Below are 16177 nucleotides of genomic sequence, written 5' to 3' on the forward strand. Positions count from 1 at the left end.
GCATGTCACATTTTCTGAGAATAGATCCTAGCTGAAATGAATAATCACTTCTTACCAACAGAAGTCAGTGAACTTGTTGAATTCCTGGTGGCACGGTTGGAATGTCTCCTATGAGGACTCCGAGGCCTAGAAAGAAAAGTCAATACGAAAAAAATTATGGAGTATGGCACCAAAAAGAGATCCTAATTACCTAATAAAAATTAATATTAAAAAGAAAGCCCTTTGATTTAAAAATTACAAAAAGCATTTATTGCAGTTCCTCTCACCTCCAAACAACTGGAAAATGGAGGAGATTGTAGAAAGAAGGAAAATTGCAGAAATTCATCTAACAAAGAAGTTCTAAAATTTGCTATTAATCTCATTCGCTGTGAACCTAATTTCTTAGGAAAAAACCTCTACATTTCTTTAGATTATTACCATCACTTAAAAATAATGTAAGAATGGCATATAGCAAAAAAAACCACAAACCCAAAAAAAACCAAACAAAAAACCCCACCAAAAAAACCCCAAAAAACCCCACAAAAAACCAACCACCAAAAAAAAACCCCAAAAGACTTAGCCTTTCTGAATTTTTACTGCTGCTTAAACTAAATTTTATGGCTAAAACAATTCCTTAGGCTCCCACATTGACACTCCCATACGATCTTTCTAAACTGCAAACCAAGTAAAAGTCTCAAACAACTGCAGAAATGTAAATAGCAATCCTGCAAATAATTCTGTTTTGAAGGGCTGCAGATAAATTCTGATCTAAACTAATCTTGAAGTCTGGAGAAGCACACTTTTAAGAATACAAGCAAATAATAGATTTACAAAATATATTTTTGATATGTTTTTTCCCCATGTTTTAAGTTTAGTGGCAGGTCAATAAAATTAAAAAGCCCAGGTCAGGAAGTATGCTTTATCAGAGTAAATATAATAACTGAAAACTGAATTGAAGCTTTCAACTTCAAACAGGATTACTATTTCTATTCAATGACTTACTTTCACATATGCTTAACCTCAAGGTGGTATTCTTGTCCCATCTATGTGAATGGGCCCAAAACTTCTTCTAACCCCATTGTATTACAGTGCTCAAACTAGATAGTTAAGTTGTCCAACTCAGTGAGTGGGGTTGTCAGGCTCAGTATTCTCTGTAACTCTACTCTTTTAGTCTCAATTATATTCTTGTTCCTCACCCCACATCCCAAACACCACCCTCAAAATGCAAAGGCAATATGACCAAATCACAGAAATGCAGCATTAATATTTTCATACAACATATATTTTGGAGCAATGTTTTAGAAACACAGCCCCTGAAATTTATGGATGGATTTGTAATGTATTATACAGTACCTGTTAACCAGATTTTTATCAATTTCTACATCTGGAGTGACAGCATTCTCTGGAAGAACAATAGAAGGTGTGCTGCATGTTGTCCCTTCAACAGTTGTGTCCTGAATGGTGTGTGACAAATATAAAAATGTAGTTAAACAGAAATTCAAACCACTGAACATTGAGTCTGTGTGGAAAACAATGTGTATTTCTCAATTTACCTAAAAAAGAAAAAGTAATTGAAATAAGAGATAATTAGCTGTAATTTGACAAAAGAAATGTGAATTAGAGGCCTATACTTAAATTACTCAAAAGACATGGAATATCTGTTTTCTTTAAAAACTTTTAATGCATGCAAGCCAAATTCAATAAGCATGGAGCTAATGAGAAAGCTTTAAAAAGGCAGACAGTCTGGTTTTGCACACAGCAAACCATTCCTCTAGTGAAGTACATGTCCAAGAGTCCAGTGAATTTATGAGCTGAATGCAAGAGTGAAAAGCAGCTCTGTATAACAGGGCTAAATTAAGCAAACAAATGCTCCAGATGATAGTAATGTATAATGAAATCTTGAATAAACACAGTATTAAGTGTACACATGGTACCCAAAACTCAAAAAAATAATTTAAAATTATCTTGTTAAGAGCTCCACATGATTTTCCCTCAAATTACTTGGAAACCTATTTTTTAAAATATAATCTAAATATTTAATAAAATATAATTTTAAGTGCTAAAAGAAACTGGCAAGCTGGTACTGAATATTAATATGTGCTTGCCTGCTTAAATGTGAGACCTTGCCTCAAGAACTTAATCTCACACCTTCTGCATAATTATACCATTCAGCTGAAGAAAAATAATCCATTTCCTGTGAGACATCACAAGTGGAGATGCATCAAGTTGGCATAAATTAATGTGGATGTCTCATATGTGGTAAGAAAATGATTACTTCTACCCCAAGTACAGTGTTCTGATTAAAACCAGAAAACAGCTGAAGGGGAAGCTTCCCAGCAGAGGCAGTGGACTGCTGTCAAGTGACTTCTAAAATTTAAAGAATAATTTGTAAATTCTCAAATCCTAATTGTTCTGCTAGGCACTGATATATATGAGAGTTTTGCTTTAGTTTGTTATTTGGAGTCTACAATTTCCTTGAAACTACATCCCAAAGCTTCACAAGAAATTCGTAAAGCAGTTAAGAAAAATCTGTTGCAATAGCACTAATTTAGGCATTAACAGAATGAATAAGTCACAGTTTAGTAAGTCAATTTTAGACTCTGGAAGTGTTCCAGAGGGAGGAAACTGGGTGGAGTTCTGAGCTACCTGCTCTAGCAGAAGGCCCCTGTCCATAACAGGGCAACTGGAACTGCATGACCTTAAAGGTCCCTTCCATCCTAAACCATTCTATTCTATTCCACAAGAAATATGATTGTTACTTGACTGCTAATTTCTGTCATTTGCCATAGAACTCCTTGCAACATCTCTCCCAGTGATGCATTTTATTCTTGTTGAAATAACATATTTTCTGATCAAGTAAAAGGACTCTAGAATACATGGGAAATGGTATAATATTAAAATACATAGCAAAACCCTTTTGCCTCTCAAAGGCAATGAAATATGCCTTGATTTGGACACCTGAGTTAGGATTCTTGATTCTACTGTAAATAGCATCGGTTTTTTACTAAATTTTTTTTCAAGCAGCTTCACACTTCCATACTCATAATTCTCATATGAACCACCTTGGCAAGTTCACTTTGTCAGTCACAGGAGAGCAGGATGGGGAACATGCCAAGAAAACACTGTGAAGATTTAAATTTAGGAAAAATATCATTGCAATTCTGAAAATGTTAAAATCCCAAAGCATATGTGATTGAAATGCACAAGTGACATTTTATGACAATAGCTTGAAAGCAATTTTTAGTAATATCCTTAAACATGTTAAAAAAGTGACAATACATTTTGTAAGTCACAAAACTCAGTGACTCCCCTGCTTGTAGGGCAAAGCAGCTGAATACACATGCACACTGTTTTTACTAATCTCATGACTGCCAGAAAGCAAAGACTTCTGAATGATGTAACAACAGCCTTGAAGTCACTCAAGCCCATTTTAGGACTCTAAAAACAGCTCATTAAAAAAAAAAAAAAAAAAAAAGAGTTTGCAGTCAAGGCTAGTTCAGGTCAGGTAGAAAACATTAATCCTGGTCAGCAGCTATAGGAGTTCAGCGTGTACACAAGTGAAACCTCATGGCCCCGTTGTTCAAACCTGCCTTGTCCAGGAGAGGGGCAGGAACAGCCAGAGCAGGAAGCTCTTTGCAGGGCCAGCTGGCTCCAATCAAAAGGAATTGTTACAGACTGAGGAGTGCTCAGGCTGCTCCACACAGGCCTTGGAAGAGAAGCTTTAACAGGAAGCTTAAGCTGCCTCACTACAGTGCAGCGTTGTACAACTGCACAGAGATGTCACAGAAGATTTCCATCACCTTCTTATTTGTGTGCCTTGAACTCTGCTCCCTTGGGAGCTTCCAGACCCATCTGCTCCTCAACTATTCCCAACGGTTACCTTATCTCCTACTACCAGTGGTTCCCTGCTACTCAAGTCTATGCTTCCTTTTTGTCTAAAGCCCTCCCCCCACAAAAAAATTAGGGTAAAACTGAAGCCACCTCTGTGGCTCAGGTGGGATCTGCTCCACAAGGATGACCAGGAGCCATCCAGACTTGCAGCGAGGCATGTGGAGGGCTGAGAGGGTGGCAACAGAACAGAACAGCCATGAGGATCAGGGATGGAAGTAGAACCTCCAGACATTCTGGCTGTTAAGTTCTACCAGACCCTCACTAAACATACAGAGAATGTACTTTTGAAATGTTTATAATCCAGACAAATTTAGATGAATTTTTACATTAATGGGATGGTGAGGGGAGAAGGAATACAAAGATATTCTGCCATGCCAGGCAGTCAGGTGGCAGAGCTTAACTGTATAACACCTGAATTCTTTAAAGCACTGGGGAAAAAAACCAAAACAACAGAAAACCAGGAAACAGAAAACCCTCTGCAACCTGGCTATATTCTTAGATATTAAAGTCTAGACTGAACTTCAGAAAAACACAAGCTGCTGTAAGAAATACTGAAATGAAAACCCACATTTGTTTTCTCAAAATGAATTTGAGACATAGAACCCAGATCTCCCCATCATGCAAAAGCATGATCATACTTGAAGCATGCAGAAAGCTACATGTGATGTAAGGTTCACTTTCTTTTTGTCAGAACTGTTTTGCAATCTGTGTGCATTTGGGCATGCAGGGAAAAGGTGGGGAAGAATCTCCTGAAACACAACAAGGAAGTTGATAGACACCAGGCAGCACTCTAGATGAGATGAAATTCTAGACTTGGAAAATTTTGTTGAGTGGCAGAAAACAAATTCACCAGCTTTCAGCTCCTTCTGATGCCCTCTCCTTGCTTGCAAGTCCTTATGTCACAATAAGCTGTTTTACTTAGAGTGACTTACAGTCAGTCTGTAGAACTTGACCTGCAGCAAGAGCCAAGAGTGACAACAGCTATGAGCAAGATCAAATTTTCACATCATTGGCTAGTGGCAAACCTTATGTAGGCTTATGAGCAGTGTTTTGGTTAAAATCACTCCACTGCAATTTTGTGCCTGAAAATAATCACTTAGCTAAAATGAAGCATTTTGCACAGTGACCTGATTCATGAACTATCACATTACCACAGTCCTTTTAAGACCTATGTCTAAAAGGCCTGGAAAATGTATTAAAAATTTAATGCTTTGATATTAGGAGGTTGGAAATTTTCATTTCTCCCTCTTGACAAGCACATTCAGGATTAGAATCACTGATGTTTGCTAGATTTTCATATTTTTCATCTCTAAATAGGTTTTATACAGCAAGTCTTTTGTACTAAAATACATTTCGCATAGGTGAGTTTAAAAAGCCCCAATAAAATCATCTTCAGCTAATACATGTTATCAGATAGTAGTCTTGATGAACTTGTATCCAACTGGGCTGTTTCTCTTAAGGCAGGAAATTAACACTCAGCACCATGTGCAGCTTAGATGGAAGGCAGGACAAATCAGTGCAGAGCTCACTGCTGACTGTATTTTCCAACCATGTTAAAGTAGTGGATGTTTTCACCTAAAGTCTGGAATGTAGTGTCCCCAAACCCAATGACAGTGTCACATCTTTAACTGAGGATGTGCCAGACTATAAATCCTCTCTTTCTTTACACCAGTTTGCATAAAAACTAATGATTTGGATAGCCTGTGATTTCTTAATCCCAGTAAGGTCCTTTACTTCAGCTAAGCTAACAACTAAAAAAATCCAACCCCAGTTTATTAAAGCATGAAGCTACTTTTTATCTGTGGTATAGATTACTGAAAATAGGGAAGACCCATCTGTTATTGATTTTTCATATTTACCTGGAATGAAAACATGTCAAGACATGTAGATGCCACACAAATTTGAAGCAAACTGATGAAATGCCTGAGGAACACCCACTTGCCTCTCACTAGTTTCAGTGTATGATCATCTACTGCTGTGGCAAATAAAGCACTGAGAAAGACTGAAAACCAAAAAAGCCCATTTCCATCTTTCACACACACGAGTTGCATAACATCCTCTATATCTCAAAAAGCAACACTAGCTGTTGAAATGCAAGCCTAAATTCTGTTCTCAAAGTTTAAAGTTTTCTTTAATAACATCACAAAGGTCATTTTTGGACAGCTTTGATATATGTCTGTCTGTTCTGAAGCATTTATAAGACTCCAGTTCAAAATGATAAACAACTGCTTGAGCAATTTAAGTTCTCATCCCTTAGGCTATAAAATATTTGAGGAACTCAAAGGATTTCAGCTGGAGGATCATTCATAGCTTCATCAATTAAGCAAAACACCCTAATGCAGAGCAACAAATAGATTTGATTTCATAAACCCCTAAATATACACAAACATGTTTCAGCCTCAGGTTTCCAGCAAGTGTCAGAAAACACCTTTGTAAGTAAGAGAGCTTACTTTGGCTGGAGGAGAGCTGTTGTGCTGGGCCTCTTTTGCTTGTCCCTTGTCTTCAGGTAAGGTTGGCATGGTGGGCAGCGTGAAGCACGTGGAGCTGCAAGGTTGACTAAGAGGACCATGCACTGCTGGCAGTATCTGTTTCAAGTTAGCCTGAAGGCATAAGCTCTGCGAGGCCTCGTGATCTGCAGGCTGGGTTAGATGCCAAAAATACAAATCAAATCCATTTAAAACTCTATGCTCCAAAACTGAGATCACTTTACAATAACAAACAGTATTAAGGTTTAAATTAAAAATGCTACCTTGTGTTTTAGTAACTAAAGCTTTCAAGGTCAAGTATAACTTAGCAAATGCATTCAAAACAGACAACCTTCTGTTCTTGTTGGCATTTCCATCTCTTTCCTCCATTTTACAATTTTCATTTTGTCACTATGATGTGATCAAACTGCCTTCTCTAAATATCCTCTAAGAAGTAAACAGCATCCTGTTATCATATCCTGGATATCACAGAACAGCAGAATGGTTCAGGTTGGAAGGGACCACAGTGGTCATCTGGTCCAACCTCCCTGCTCAAGCTGGGTCATCCCAGAGCTCATGGAACAGAATTGCATCCAGAAAGTTCCTGAATATCTCCAGTGAGGGAGACTCCACAGCCTCTCTGGACAATCTGTTCCAGTGCAATCTGCTCAGAAGTTCTTCCTCATGTTCACGTGGAACTTCCTGTGCATCAATTTCTGCCCTTGCCTCTTCTCCTATTGCTCAGCACCACCAGGCAGAGTCTGGATCCATCCTCTGACACTTCCATCCAGATACTGACAGACATTGCTAGGGTCCCCTCTCAGTCATCTCTTCCATAATATGTCTTTAGTAACTAATAGCCTAAATGCTACAGAGCATGATCTCTGATCTCAGAGGACCAAAACTGGAGCCCTAGAGGGTGGCACTTCTCCTTTGAGAAAGGTGAATTGTGAAAAGACTTGGTGTACCTCTGCACAAGACAAAAAGTGTAAGACACTTCCAAAGCAAAACAGCAGAAATGCCCAAAGAAGGAAAAAAAAAATCACTGCCTATTAGGTGAGAAAATTCTCATTATTAGTATCAAGGGGAGGCAATGCATTCACAAGGGTAACATCAGCATGAAAGCCTGTACCAAAGTCTGAGGATCAGCAGTGCAAAGCACAAATCAGTCCTTGGAGTGGCAGTGGATGGGTTGAAATACTTACTGTGACGCCTGCCCAGGAATCAGGGAGCTGTCCTCGTCAGTGTCCTCATGAATGCATCACTGCATTCCCCGGCGGTGCCTGCAGGACACACACACAGCTGAGGCCACCTGGTGCCCACACTGTGTCTCCACCAGGAACTGCTGACTACTGCACTGGAAATGAACCTGCTACAGTTTCCCTTTCAATTTCAGGGGTGGGCTAAGAAATGTATTCATGAACATTCTGGTTTATTGAGGTTGTCAAGTTCATTTGTCAAAATACATCTGTTGCTTTAAAACTAAGGCAAAAAGAGGCAAAACCATTCACAAGAAACACTGAAGCAGTTCTCACTAGTGACAGGTGCCTCACCTCAGCTCTCACAGAAGAAAATCTGTGTTGTAACACCTACAGAATGTGTGAAAACTTTGGACTACAGAAGCAACTAAGACCCATGCTTTTATTATGTTCATTTCACATTATGTTGGGAACTTAATTTTCTCTTTCACTAGAAGAGGAATACAAGGCCATCTCACATGATAATGCAGAATGAACAGATAGTAAAAATGATCCTACATAAGTATTGGTGTGTTCAAGTAAAAGCAATTATCTATCATTGCAGTTCCTCAATTACAGCTCTGAAAGAGATACAGCACATGTAACATCGTTATGAAGACCAAGATACAGATTCTTTTTGAACAGTGGGCATAAAGATTTTTCAGAGCAGGGCATGCTGTAGGGACAGCATGTTTCATGCTTTTCTAGACATGTACCTGTTACAGGTGATTTTCTAACTCTACAAAAGGGTAGTTCATGTTTGTATCATGATTTTACCCACCTGTGACTTCAAATAAGAGTAAACTTTCTAGGAATAAAATCTTTTAAAATGGCTATTAAGGCAAAACAATAAAGTCCCTAACAGGATGGAAAAGACATATTTATGATTATGCACAATTTAATAAATCCACAGGTTAGACAGATACTGAACAGCTGTATGTTTCAACAATTAAGTTTTTTTTTGTATCAAACCCAGTCACCAACTATCTGCAACACATGAAACTGAGATGGAAACAAGGTAACTAAAAAAAGGGACACAGATTTACTTTTCATCTCTGTAACAAAATCCTGCCCTCTTACACAACATCTGAGTTTGCAAGAACTCAAATTCAAATTAAAAAAAAAAAGAGGGAGAGACAAAAAAATATAAATCTGGCTATTTATTTAATCCCTATTAGTGTTTCCCTTATTAATTTATTACGATTCTGATACATTCAACCCAATGCTGGGCCTGAAAAATCAGGAATTTCAAGTAATGGCCAAAGCATGCTTGCAGTCCTACATGGAATTGTAGAAGCTATTGCACCAAAGTGGCTTATTAACAGTCTAAACTGAGTTCTTAGTACATACTAAACTTAAAGTAATGCAACTTATCTTGAAACAAGAAAGAGCTATTAAGCACATCAAGTTTCAGTTCGTTTTTCAGATTTAAAAAGCAAAAAAACTTTAAAAGAAAAAGAAATAAATCACCAGGCTTGTCTAAGAATAGAAAGGGACAAATCCCAAGCTGTGTTGTCCTAGAGATGCAGCACAGAAAGTACAGCCAAGGGAAAACAGAGGGTAGAAAGATGAATTTATGCCACCTTAACAACCCCCAGATTTGGAATGGACTGAGTTCAGGCTGTCTCCGACACAATTAGAACCCGAATCCAATTTCCTTCCAGAGATACCTTGCAAATAGGAATAAGCTTCAAATCTCTGTGCTGATCAGTAGTAAAATTTCTTCTTCTGAGTTTCCATTTTTTCCTAGTACCCCTCCAGAAAACCCCAGTGCTGAGGACTGTATTGGAGCAGTGAAAGCTTGCACATAATTTTTCATATTCTAGGATTCCTGAGTCAAACACCATCTCTGCGCATCTTAACTGCATTGCTGCAGTCCACTACACTGCCAAAGTGAGGGGTACTGCATTTTGGTATTTCAGTATAAGGATGTAGTTCAATTAATAAACTATATGATTTAGAACTCCAAAATCATTAACTTCCAGCCTAAAAGCTTAATTTTAACCTGTGCAGTGTTCTTAAAGTAAGTAACCCATATTTTTTAAAGACTATGATGCTTACCCAGCACAAACATCTTATATTGTAAATGCAAGTGGATATACCATGCTCTGCAAGGAGTTCTGCCATTTTCTAGTCAATTCTGGTCATTTTTTGCCTTCTGATTCTGGTAGGCAAAGATTTAGAAATTATGGAAACTTAATATTAGTGAATAAATGTTCTTCCATCACTGCTGAAGTGACCTTATGCCCCTTTAGCTGGGCAATGAAAACAGCCACAGTAAGTGTCACATGGAGTCAAAATGCACAGAAACAGGGAGTTTTGTGATAACACTCTCCAAGAATTAGAGGAGCTTATCTGCATCTCAAAAATGTAGATAGAAGATAAAGAAATGTCCTTGGAAAATTTATGTCACTGGAAGGTAGTTTTTTTTTCCAGCAGAGCATTAGGGCAGAGTGCAGCCTTGGAGCTTACAGAAATTCACACCTCTATTTACAGCTGACAGCCTTACTGAACCCTGAGCTAGAGCGTGTAGAGCTTGACTAGCCTGCTTCTAAGCCTGGCTCACCTGCCAGCTGAACAGCCTTTGGAACCATGCTACCATGAGCTTTGTCAGCTTTGCCTCCTTTCCACAAGAACAAACATGTTCCAGTCAAGGAAGGAAATGATGTTAACAATATGTGCAATTCTGTGAGGGACCAACTGAAACACCTGTATTTATTGGCCCTGAAGACACTGAAAAGAGAGATTAAAAATGCACTGCACTTTGAAAACAGTTAAGGTGCATGAACACATACTAGCATCCTAAGCAATGAGATAATTTCAAGATCCTCTTATTGCTATTGATTTTTTTTCTTCATTGATCAAGCTCTGTCTGGCCTGCCTCTATCTCATCAAAGGATATAATTAGATTACTCTAGTGTTTTATCAAAGTAAATGATCTCCCCCAAAACTCAATTCTTTCAGAAATGACAAAAGCTTCAAAATTATCTTTTAAAATTAAATACTTGTAGAGATTAACTCACATGTCACAGGCAGAGTGGACGTGGGTGAAGATCTACAATTTCAGTATGCACGAGCCTTGTGCTCCTACACAATGAGTTAAAAAAACACAAATTACCTATCCAGTTCACAAAATTCTGCTCATTCCCACACTAAGAGGAGACAATCTAAAGAAAAAAAGTAAGAAAAAGAAATAAGAGAGGATGGAGTGCTTTTAACGTTTTGGTCTGTTATTATAAACTTACTGCTTAAAATAGTTCGGAAAAAAATTATACCCTGAGCTCAAATTTGTAGTAAGATACAGATCAGTGAATGCAGAGAACTTTCTTTTACCACTGTGTAGACTTGAGTACAATCTCCAGGAAATGGAGATCTGGGAGCTCTATTCCATAAAAGGGAAAAGTATTTAGAGGCCCTTGGCTTTCAGTGTGTTCTCTCTGCAACTTATTTTACCATAGCAGAGAAAGTTAAGTATAATCAGTTCACTTCCCCTGGCTGAGTCATGGCTGAGTCCATGTCAGCAAGGGCTCAGAGAAAGGTGCTTTACTCCATCCCCACTGATAGCTGGGCACCTGACCCCAAATGCTCTGTCACATCTTAACTAGGGACACACAAAAAAAAGAGCAGAAATAACCACTTAAGAAAGCATTTTGTTAATATTTCTTGACCTCATGCTGCCTGTGGTCAAGTCTCATTTGTCAAGAGCTGCTTGCTCTTGGTGCAGCAGCTGAACTGCACAATTCTGAGTGGCTTTTTGCAACTTTTTTCTTTGTTGTCCTGTACAGTGGTTGTAAAATGTAGCAAAATTAAAAAGGTTCCTTTTTGCATAGCTGTAAAAATACATGGAATTCACGTAACATTTTGAATTAGGTTTTGCAGCCTTGAAGTACTTAAGACCAGTAAACTTCCTTCAAACAAAGTCTGAGCAAAACAGGGTGTTTTTCTTATGTTTGTACCAAAATAGTGTTTTCAAACACAAAGCATGATTATAGCTTAAGATACAGTTTGTTGGCATACATTAATTATCCCCTACAATTTTAAAAACCCAAAACCACAACACAACAAAAGAAACAAACCCCCTAAAAACAGATGCAGATAATCTTAATAGAAACACTTTAAAATTTTGTATTAGGACTCCACAATCTTTGTATAATAGGAACATTCACTGAGAAAAGGAAAAAGAATCCCACAACTGAAGCTGACTCATGTACATTCTTGCCCTTTGTGACAAAAGGTCCTACATGGAAACTGGGAGACATTTTCTTTATTGTCTGCAACACAGGGAAAAAATTGACTAGTAGTTTCCTACTGCATCTCAGTTTTATGACAAAAGCATGGTTTTTCATGTTAGATACTCAAGTTTGCAAAATATTAAGATCCTGCTTCAGCCAACTTACCAAACCACAGAGTCATGGTTCCAGGACAAAAATAAGGCACCTCTGTGATAACCTTAATGAGTTCCAGCCACACTAACATCCATACAACTGCTCAAGGTAAAAGCTGGAAGACAAAGTGGTGTTTCTGCTTTTAGGATACAGAACAATTCCACTGAGGCATGCAGTGTACATGCAACCACTGTGTGAATCCAAAAAACTGTTCTTATTTTGAGATTAATTCCTGATTATTGAGATTCCTGAGTGACTTCAATAAAACTTCTTGACAATCAGAACACTTCCAGGTTGCAGCCTCAGAGACAAGGGATAAATGCAAATAATTCTGTCACAAAAATATTTTAAAGGAAGAAACTAGAGAAAGCTGAAGGAAAACACAGTTCCTAAAAAACTCCCCTCAAACTCAGTGGTTACAGACTTCCTTGGAACTACAAACTACACATGTAGGACTTGATTTACAGAGCAGCATGACAGGAAAGAATCTCCTTTTCTGCTTCCTGTTTTCCTCATTGCTCAGGAACACATAAAACTGGATGGTTTTCAATAATCTGCTTGAATGAGAGAAAGGAAAAGTTAGGTCAGTCAGAAAGTAAAATGTTTTGATGCATGTCCAGCCTGACATGAATCCTGGGAGAATATCTCCAATAATGGGTAGTTATGACACTGTTAAGACTGAAAACCAAAATGTTTGGGGGTGAAAGGTGATGCTGTTCCATTATCAACAAGATCAACCCCTACAACAAGGCATTTGGTTTGATTATGTATCCAAAATTTGCATCACAATTTAAGGAACTCTGAAAAATAATTCCAAAAGGGTTTAGTGGAAAATTTATTCTGGGAGTTCTGCACTTAACTCCTAGAGGATCCATTCTGGTCCCAGCTTTATCTTTTCCTCAATACATTAAGAAAAAAAGCAACTGGACCTATTTCACTCACAGACAAACATTTTAACATAGCTAAATGGAAATTTAAGTCTTACTAAAAGATCATAACTGTGTTCAAAAATAGCACTTTTCTTTCTGTAAAATGTCAGCTTCATTTGTTTTAGCAATGTTTTTACAGTTTCTGTTTTGTTAGCAGTCAGTGTTTAGATTTATTTCTCTTGCAGCAAAGCATCTTTGGAGTGGCTTACAACAACATTTTTTGCCCTGCAAGAATTCTAGGCTGAATTTTATGCTGCAGACAATCAGCAAACAGATGAAGAATGTACATATTTTAGAAACACCAAGGAGCAGTATTTCACTAGCTTTTTATACTAGTAGACCCAGATTTTAAAAAAAGGTATTTCTTTTAAGGAAAGCCTATTTTAGACAGCCTGAAAATTTCCCAATTCCACTGGTTTTTTTAGAGGCAAGTAGAAGTCAATGTTGCATGAATCAATCTTTTATAAATTACTCTGGTTTGGATGCAATTTTTTTATTTTCAAGGATTTTTTATCTAGCACTAATGAGAATATAAGGAAATGAGGTCATAAGCAGCACAACTTCCCTATGAAAACAAATGGTTTTAAGAATTGCATACAAGTTCATAAAAAAATATATTCTATTTCAGTTGCAGTTTTTATTCATTCTGGGGCTTTTCTTTGAACAAATATTTTTGAGACAGAATTCCAAAATGGCAATTTTATCTAGTTAAGTCTGTACCTAAGATACTGGACTCAGCTCTCTTATGAGAGGGATGTCTTACTGCCCTAAATTTTTCCCCCATCAGTGAGCTTTCAGCTGGAAAAGCAAGACAACAAAAAGCATTGTCAGGCAGGTGGCCTCTAGGAAACCAGTTGGGATGAACTTTGAGGTACTTTAAAATAAAAATTTAAAAAATATATATATATAGTGAAAAAGGCGGTACATGTGATATTAAGGAAGAATGAATCCCTGATTTATTCAGTATTATGCATAAAAGTTAAAGAATTCAGCCAACAGTAGCAAATCTGATGATCAGAAGACTGTCAGATCTCAATGCATAGTTGCTATATTTCTCAACTTGCAGGTTATTTTTCATAGACTTTAAGAAAATGCAGCTTAAAAGAAGATTGTGAATATAGAGTGGGAGGCTATTTGGCATGGAGAATAAGGATTCCTAAGCATAAGGAACAGCACATAAGAAAGTGTGAAGGTAAGAGTGGGAGAACAGTACACTTGGTGTCATTCAGAAGGGCACTTCAAAACAAACCCAGAGCTAGGAAGTACCTGGAAAAAAGTCTATTACAACATAAAGGCAGTGAACTTAAACCAGGATATATAAAAAAAAAGTTGAAATGATATGTGAGTAAAAAATGTTGCTCTCTTCGTCCTCCTAGACAACTTCCTATTTAAAAGCAGAACTGTTTAGGAGGCAGTGCCAGTCCCGTTGTGTGGTGCTGAAGGACCCCTCTGATGCAGGACCTGTGCACTGATGAATCTCCCAACAGAAACTGCAGCATTCAGAGTACCAGGAGATAATACCACCCAACATGCTTTTGCCTAAATGAGCATCACGTACTCAGTCACACAGAGTCACTTGGGTTTCTTTCTTCTACTCCTCACAGATTTGGAGAAACCTAGATATGTTTCTGCTGTCTGGACTGCATGTATTATACATCACAATCTAGTTACACATTTATTTTTGTCTATGGTGTAGGCAGAGTTGGGAAATTGAGTTGATATTTTCTCAAATTGCCACTTGTCTATATTCTTAGTTAATGTAAAAAGAGAACAAATAAGTTTATGTGGAGGGGAGACAGATAAGATTAGGGGAGAAAAAAAAAAATCAGTGTTCCTTGGTGTCAATTCATCCTTTTTAAAGAAAAACCTTAAGGTTTGTGTATGAAGTAAAATGTTTGAAAGCAATTTCTACATAAAAACATTCTGTAAATTATTCTGCTTTGCAGGGCAGCAGGATATCAACTTTGCATAATTTGGAAAAAACTACTACCAACAGCCAGACTTAGAAACATAAATAAGTTGAAGGCAATTAGGGCAGAGCACTATTGCTTAGTGACCCAGGAGCCTTGTTGCTAGTCAAGCAAAAAATTTTCCAAATGAAGAAATCAAACTAAATTCTTGCTTTCCCAATCACAAAGGGTAATCCCAGGGGGCAAACTTGGTTGAACAAACCAACAATAAATAGCTTTCTTTGAGATCTCAAATGCAATTGTGGGCTTTCAATCAGGGAGATTATACTTAGCTTTCTCTCTTGCATAGATAAAGGGCAAAGCAGCAAAACAAGCATTTTATTCCCATTTTGTCCTTGCTGGACACAATCAGATTGACATTTGCTTACTTTAGTGATACATGGACATCTATTTTTGCATTGCAAAAATGAACATGTGCCAAAAGAGCATGAAGGTGTTTCACTTCCTTTTTATGAGAAAAGAATTATGGATCTTAGTCCACTGAATGTTTTTTCAAGTACTGCTGTACACCAGGACAGGAATATCTTCACTATCAACTTATTCAAATAAACAGCCATTGTGTGGGTTTTGACTGCTTACCTTTTTTTCTACAGACCTGCTAGTTCACTCATCCAGGCTGCAATGTTCCAGCTTAGATCTGGGCATATTAGGGTACAAGAATTGCTGCTTTTGCTAGGAACAGTCCAATTTTATTCCTAGAGTACACATGAAACCTGCAGGCCTAGCTGTTGGTGAAAAAACAAAGCTGATCATATCACCTCTTCCTTCCTGCCAGCACACAATACAGAAGTGTGAAAAAGCAGCAATATTTTATAATGCCACATTTTAAGCTTTTTTTCCAAAACCAGACAATTTTGAGGGTAGCAGCAACACTAATTTCTCTTATCAATATCTAGTTCTAAAAACAGGTATAACAGCAGCAGCAACAACAAAACCAACAACAATAATAGATTAATAATGCAAAGGATGATTGTTCAGTTTTAGTATTCTCCAAAGAGGTGGGGTGAGGGAAGAAGTCCTCAGTGTCTCATTCAGTTGTGATGTCAAGGCAAAATTGGAGCCAAAAGCTCTTTTTTTCTCAAAAGATCTATTAACGCAATACAAGATTCTGCAAACACACTTTTTTGCCTGTATTGCTGAATCATTTACAGATTTCTGTGTGCTGTGTTATTCCTTGCTACTGACTGTGCTTCTGGGACATTATAAATACTCTGACGAGAACCCAAGATGTAGTCACACGGTGTTATTTTCACACTATGAACTTCTTACAGTAAGCATTCCTACACTGATGCATTTTTTCATTTAAATTTAATTTTTAGA

At 37.6% G+C, this 16177-nt stretch overlaps 1 protein-coding gene across 11 annotated transcripts in view; it reads right to left on the bottom strand.

Annotated features, from left to right (window-relative positions):
• IRAG1 (inositol 1,4,5-triphosphate receptor associated 1) overlaps positions 1 to 16177 on the bottom strand; it is a 73332-nt gene that overhangs the window by 24016 nt on the left and 33139 nt on the right. For 8 of the 11 annotated variants that reach the window (XM_071427976.1, XM_071427981.1, XM_071427985.1 and 5 more), the window contains exons 2-6: positions 10597 to 10660; positions 7541 to 7618; positions 6321 to 6509; positions 1333 to 1433; positions 56 to 126 (exon numbers count right to left, since the gene is read on the bottom strand). In XM_071427976.1, the coding sequence (XP_071284077.1) occupies positions 56 to 126; positions 1333 to 1433; positions 6321 to 6389 (241 nt within the window). In that variant the 5' untranslated portion in view covers positions 6390 to 6509; positions 7541 to 7618; positions 10597 to 10660. Of the gene's footprint in view, positions 1 to 55; positions 127 to 1332; positions 1434 to 6320; positions 6510 to 7540; positions 7619 to 10596; positions 10661 to 11970; positions 12074 to 16177 lie in introns of all 11 variants that reach the window. The other 3 variants (XM_071427983.1, XM_071427982.1, XM_071427979.1) reach the window with 2 other exon arrangements.

Source organism: Agelaius tricolor, unplaced genomic scaffold, assembly GCF_023055355.1.
Source record: "Agelaius tricolor isolate 1412-34295 unplaced genomic scaffold, bAgeTri1.0.p SCAF_5, whole genome shotgun sequence".
NCBI classification, from domain to species: Eukaryota; Metazoa; Chordata; class Aves; order Passeriformes; family Icteridae; genus Agelaius; species Agelaius tricolor.